This window comes from Zea mays, chromosome 7, assembly GCF_902167145.1.
Source record: "Zea mays cultivar B73 chromosome 7, Zm-B73-REFERENCE-NAM-5.0, whole genome shotgun sequence".
NCBI classification, from domain to species: Eukaryota; Viridiplantae; Streptophyta; class Magnoliopsida; order Poales; family Poaceae; genus Zea; species Zea mays.
In genome coordinates this window covers 175,042,676-175,049,177 of record NC_050102.1, presented here as the reverse complement: position 1 = coordinate 175,049,177, position 6,502 = coordinate 175,042,676, and the positions used below count along the sequence as shown (strand labels likewise).

At 50.6% G+C, this 6,502-nt stretch overlaps 1 protein-coding gene across 1 annotated transcript; it reads right to left on the bottom strand.

Annotated features, from left to right (window-relative positions):
- Nucleotides 1-210: 210 nt before the first annotated feature.
- LOC111589795 (translation initiation factor IF-2) lies at nucleotides 211-4,175 on the bottom strand. The gene is made up of 2 exons (XM_023300715.2): nucleotides 2,146-4,175; nucleotides 211-597 (listed from the first exon to the last, which is right to left on the bottom strand). The coding sequence occupies exon 1, from the start codon at nucleotides 3,090-3,092 to the stop codon at nucleotides 2,205-2,207; it is 888 nt and encodes a 295-aa protein (XP_023156483.1). The 5' UTR covers nucleotides 3,093-4,175; the 3' UTR covers nucleotides 211-597; nucleotides 2,146-2,204.
- Nucleotides 4,176-6,502: the final 2,327 nt, after the last annotated feature.

Below are 6,502 nucleotides of genomic sequence, written 5' to 3'. Positions count from 1 at the left end.
CTCCTCCGGTCGATCAAGCTGGGTGCTTGATACTGGATGTACAAATCACATGACCGGGGAGAAGGACATGTTTCATACCTTACATCTAACCCAAGAGTCACAAGAAATTGTGTTTGGGGATAGTGGTAAAGGAGAGGTGATTGGTATTGGTAACATTCCTATCTTAAGCAATTAATCACTCTTTAATGTTTTATTAGTTGATTCCCTGAGTTACAATCAGAACCACCAGAAAACAAACATGAACTAAACACTACAGAATAGGAACCAACACACATTGCACACAGCTCCATGGGCCCAACAACAGGCACAAAAACAAAACAAACTCCACTCTAACACCCATCTTCCAGACTACAAACAGGGACATCTCCTTCAAGATGAACATAAGCAGCTCCAGCAGACAGCAACAATAACCCATATTTCCAAACTGGCTAAAACCCAAGCTCAGGACTGACAGAAAACAACCCCAGAAAATCAGATGACGCCAATGTCCGATGTTGACTCATGCCTCAGTTGATATTTCTGCAGCCACCCCTTCATGTGCTTCAGCATCTCCTCCAAAATAAATGCATCCTTTGACCTCAACACAATTCCCTATTTCTACAAGTACCCAATAGCATCAAACATAATAACTGTGAGACCATTAGGAAAAACCTTCTCAATTGCTATCTTATTTCTGTTTCTCCAAATGCCCCATGACATGTCCCACAGAATAAATAAACACATTTTTATGTTGGTACCTTGATTATCCCATGGTTATAAAACAGATCTTCAGCAATTAAAGGAATCTTTTCCCAGTCAAACATCAACTTCCAACAGCCTTAAAGAAACTTTGCCAAAGAGCAACTAAAGAAAATATGGTCTTTATTCTCGTGATTCTGACATAAGACACACTTAGTACTCCCTTTCCACCCTCTTTTTTAAGCTCCATGGCAGATGGAAGCTTCCTGTTGTATAATTGTCATAATAAGATCTTAATCTTTATAGGCACCCTACACTTCGAAATGTTTTATATACATTATTTTTAACTCCCCCATCTTTCATAAAACTGTAAAGCGATCTAGAAGAGAAACATTGGATTTATTTAAACTCCAATTTATCATATCCCTCTCGCGAGAAAGAGAGTGCTCCTTCAGCTCGTTATACAACTCTTCCCACTCAACGAACTCTGTGTCCGAAAAAGGTCTTCAAAACTCCACATACCAGTCTCCATCCACATGACAATCCGACACCCGACCATCCTTGTCCCTACAAATGTCAAAGAACCTGGCATACTTCACTTCTAGTGGAACCCCTCCGCACCAAGTATCCTTCCAAAATAAAGTTCCTTTCTCGCTCTTAACCATATTCACCGCTCCCCATTTGAAAAGATGTTTAATCTTATGCAAACCTTGTCAAAATTGAGAGACCCCTCTAATTTTGGATAGAAAAAAATTATCCTTAGGCATGTATTCAGCTTTAACGAGCTTATACCACATATGCTCTGAACCTTGAACAATTTTCCAGATCCATTTTGCCAATAAACATTCATTCATGAAATTGGTGTCTAAAATACCTAGACCACCTTGGTCTTTAGGTCTAGGTATCACTTCCCATTTAACCATATGATAATTGCTTTTTTCTCACACCTTAATAGAAAAAATAGCTCTAATTGAATCCATTATCTTATGGATATCCTTGGAAAGAAGATAGAAACTCATGGTGTAGATAAGAAGATAGAAATCCATTTTCATTACCGACACTATACTCGGTCTACCGAGAAGAGATAGGAACCACCTCATGTCTATCTTCTTATCTACACCAAGTTTTTCGACGACGTGCCTCCACTTCGTTTATCAAACTAACCGTCTTTTTTAAAATTTAGATCACAAATTCAACATTTGCCCTCCTGTATCGTATGTCACCCTGGGCAAATCAAGCATTGCTTCGTCAACTAAACAAACTGCCGATCTAGCTCGCTTTTTGTATAATAGGCCAACCAAGGCAAAGCAAGCATTCTGTAGTCTGTACCAGAACATCTTTCTGTATGGATCGCCTCCCTTTATGCAAAAACCTTGCGTAATATAATTGCACACAAAGATCTCTTGTAAATGTTTTTTGAACCACGACGCTACTAGTTATTTGTCAAAAGCCCATTGAAACGCTCACCTCCAACCACAATTCGGCTCAGGAAGAACTCTTCTGAACGCCCGCAGCCACCTCAACGCTCAAGCCTTGGTTAGGTTGCCCAGGAACCTCCGCAGCTTCTTCACCGCGAAGCACGACCTCCCGCTCCGGCTCCGGCTCCTCCGGGCCAGCGCGCTTGCCCGCGTGCCGCGGGCGTCGTCCCCGTCCGCGCGGCGACGAAGCTCAGCTTCAGCTTCAGCAGCCACTCGCCTCTTGGCGCGCGCTGCGTTCAGCCTCGCCAAGGCCGCCGCTCTTCGCGCCTTCGCCGCGTGCCGCGCTGCTTCGGCCTCCTCGACGCGCGCCTCGGCCTTCCGCTCCTCGGCGTCCACGAGCCTGCGCAGCTCCTGGAGCTTCCGCGCCGGCAGCGCCACGACGTCGTGGTGGGGGTCCTCCTCCCCGTCGCCGCGCGCGCGCGCGGCCAGCTCGGCGGCCGCGGCCGCGGACCACGCCAGCGCGTGGGCCTCCGCCGCGATGGCGCGCTCCGCCAGCTGAAGCGCCCGCGCGGCCTGGCGCCGGACGAGCACCCGCCGCTCCAGCGCGTCCTTGGCGCCCCTCGACGCCGCGACCTCCGCGCGCAGCCGCCGGAGCTCGGCGCGCGCCCCGTCGACGCGCAGGCGGAGGTCCTCCGCGGCGGCCTTCTTCCTCGCCGCCGCCTCCTGCCTCGTGGCGACCGCGGCGTTCGTGGACTCGATCCGCGACTTGAGCAGCGGTATCTCGGCCGCCGTCGCGGCGAGGCGGGTCTTGGCCGCGGCTAGTTCGGTGCGGAGCCGCTCCAGCTCCTCGCCGAGCGGCATGGACGCCAGCCACGCCTGCACCGCCGCCTCGCGGCCGCGCTCCACCTCCTCCCTGGTCCCCGACAGCGCCTTGTTGTGGACACTGGCGGTTGTGCCAGGGGGGAGCTCGGCTGATTCGTTGTTGCCTTCTTCCATTTTCTGACGACGAGTTCGACGTGTGCTTCAGCTGGACAGGTGCATATGCCGTTGTTATATGCAAGGGCCAAGGTGTGACGGGGGCTTCTAACGTTCTATGCTTCTTCTTGGTGTATCCTATGGGTTTTGTTGTTTCTATCGCTGCCCCGCTGGCTGTAATAATAATTGTAAATGTGCATATTTCGAGTTCAAACAAGCGCGGCAGCACATTGTACTCACCGATTTGATAATTTGAGGCGAATTGCTGGGTTGCGGCACTACTGCTCTGCTCATGACAATGATAACGAGGTAGATATCACTAGTTCATTATCACGGAATCGATCTTCAAAGACGGCCAAAATCTATTGTCGAGGACGGCAGCATGTTCGCCTCCGAACAGGCGTCGCTCTTGATAAAAAAAGAGGCCACTCTGGTAAGCTTGAGACCACGAATGAAGCCACCACCATCGCATCCCCGATCAGAAGTTTTGACGACGAGTCGCGGCCGGCCGGGGTGGCCGAGGCGATGTTTTAACAGGCCCCCGTGACACCGAGATAGTGGGCCGTCAGTGTTGATTCGTCCGGCCCAGCATCGAGAGAAGGAGCGGACCAGACGTGTCTTGTAGCCGGACGGCAGTCGGCAGGTCATGGTAGCGGCGCCCGTGTTTCAGTTCATCTTGTCTTGGACCACCACTTGTGCAGCGCAGGCGCAGCGTTGGTACGGGAGTTCACGTACCCGGGCGGCGCACGGAGGACAGCGACGATCGAGCGGCACAAGTGGTCTCCTCTGTGGCTCTGTCTGCTTCGGGGGGCAGGCAGGAGCGGAAGGCCGAAGGCGGAGCTCTCGCACTCAGCGGTTGGCAATCAAGTCTTTTTTTTTTTGGTGGATGGACGGACGGATCACTGAAACGATGCAGCTGCAATGAAAGCTACCATGAACCACTGCTACTCGCTGGCATTGATGCTGCGTGCCGCCGCCGCCATGACCCCAGCCTCTGCCTGTGAGAGCAGCGATGCACAGCTAGCATGTGGATGGTGGTCCGTCCTGAGTACTCGTACGTCTCTCTCTCTGCCCTGTGCCCTCTGCTTCGGTGCTTTCGTACCCGCTCATCCTGTCATCCATTGATATGCTTCTGTGCGTAGTACAGAGCCACAGCACGTGTTAGAGCTTCTGTAGGAATTAATAACAGAACGCTTGCATCGACTTCTCTGAGCGAGGAGAGAGGACGGACATTCCTCGGCCGTTTGGGCGGAGGCGCTGTCCTTCGCCGACACGTGGGTCCGGGGCGCCGGTCGTTCCGGTTCCGAGTGCGTCTTGGAGGCGCAAGGATTTGCTTGCCTCGTCGTTCGTTGGCCTGTTTGCTGCCGCCGGACAGTTCCTTTGACGGGCGCCGGTCGCCGGGCCAGCACCGGCAGAGAGCCAGAGCCAGAAGCCCAGTGCCCAGAACGAACGGACGAACCAACTGCGCCGCGCCGCGCCGCGCAGCACGGACGGCGCCCTACAGTCCGGGTAGGCATGGCAGTACACGTGAGCAGAGCCAATGCCTGCCAGCTCCCTTTGTCTTCGCTCCGCATCCAGACTGCCGCTGCCAGCCAGCGCTAGATCCTCTGCCTGTCGTGGCCCTGCTGCTGACGCCTTTATCTTTTTCCTGCCATCGCTCTCGTCGTCGTGGTCGTCGTCTTCTCTCGATCGTTCTTGCTCCCAGGATTTTCATCCACCCGTATTTCCGGACCCCGGAGCCGGAGGACGTACGTACTGGACGAGTGTTCCTTTGCGTTGCGTGTGGACCCTCGTGTCCGCGTCTCACCATCTCGGCGTGACGTTGCGCAAAGTGTATCAAGTAAGCTCTCAAGTGCAAAAAGAGAAGCCGAATAATTATACCAGACACGATTTGACTTCATCTCTAGAGTGCCTTGAGGTTTCTTATAGGACAAGAGATGGTTTTTCGTGGGCACGATGAATCCTCGTCCTCTCTAAACAAGGGTAATTTCCTAGAGATGATAGATTGGTACAAGGGTGTCGTCATGATGCCAAGAAAAAAAACTAGTACTTTCGTACTGTAACTATATCCATGCTTGTCTTGGTCGTGATCTCCAGGAGTCGACCGAGAGACCGGAGCACACTCATCATGATGCCAAAATCCGACCGCGGGAACTACGCGAGATTTGGGACCAGCACAGCATTATCTCCCATCAATTTAAAATGCACGCGCGCGGGAGCTAATTTCTTGCTACCACCACCGTACCCGCCGCCCAACGACGTACCTCAGGGCGTGTTCGGTTGGCTGCAAGCCGACACTGTTGCAGCTGTTTGGACTGCTGCAGCTGCAATCCATAGAGAGAAAAATACTGTAGAAGCCGCAGTCGCAGCCGGATTAAAGCCGCAGCAAGCCGCAGCGAACAAGCTGTGAGCGCTGCAAGGACGCCGTTGCAGTCTCGATCGCCAGATGTGAGGATCCGAGTCGGAGAACGAAGCTAGCTAGCAGGCAGCAGCAACGGAACAAAGACAAAGCGGAAGAGTGCAAGCATGGAAAGACGCCTGTGGCTGTAGATGCGAACGATGGGTGTTGCTCTCGGTCTAGCTCCCGCCCCTCCCGGTACCCTAGCTAGCACGCACGTAACGCCTGGGCCTCATGTTCGAATCTCACCATCCTGTGTTCGAAAGAGATACTACCGAGCACGGCGTACAAACTTCCTCCTCCTGCTCGACACGGTGGCGCAGCAGGGATGGAGACGCATATACTCGCGTACAATAACAAGAACAGCTAGCAACGACGTCCATGGTATACCGGTGCCAATAGCGACTTCACGCTTCAGCACGTTCTGTATTTGTACAAAAAAAAAAACCTCCAAAACATTGGACGACCATAGAAAAAAAAAGAAAGAAACTTGTTTCACGACAGAAGAAAAAAGGAAAATATCCTCATACACGTCAACTCACACACGTTCCTTTCATTTTTGCTCCATGTGTGAGATGCTATGCAGGCATGAAGCATCTCTCTGTTTGCAACTGTTTTTTGTGGGTCTTAGGGGGTGTTTGGTTTTAGAGACTAATTTTTAGTCCCTCCAATTTATTCCACTTTAGTCACTAAATTGTCAAATATGAAAACTAAAATAGAGTTATAGTTTCCATATTTTGCAATTTATTGACTAAAGTGGAATAAAATGGAGTGCCTAAAAATTAGTCTCTAGTAACCAAACACTACCTTAAAACGATGGTGCATATGGGCTGTAGTACCACATGACTTCCGGTCTTCGTCCGTCTCAAAATATAATTCATTTTAGACTAAACAGATATATATTAATTATCATATAATTGTAATTGTAGTTTTTATTCAAATGAATATGGACGGGAAAAATATTATTCAAATGAATGTGAATGGAAAAAAAAAGCTAAAAAAACTATATTTTTGGATGTAAGGAATGTTATAT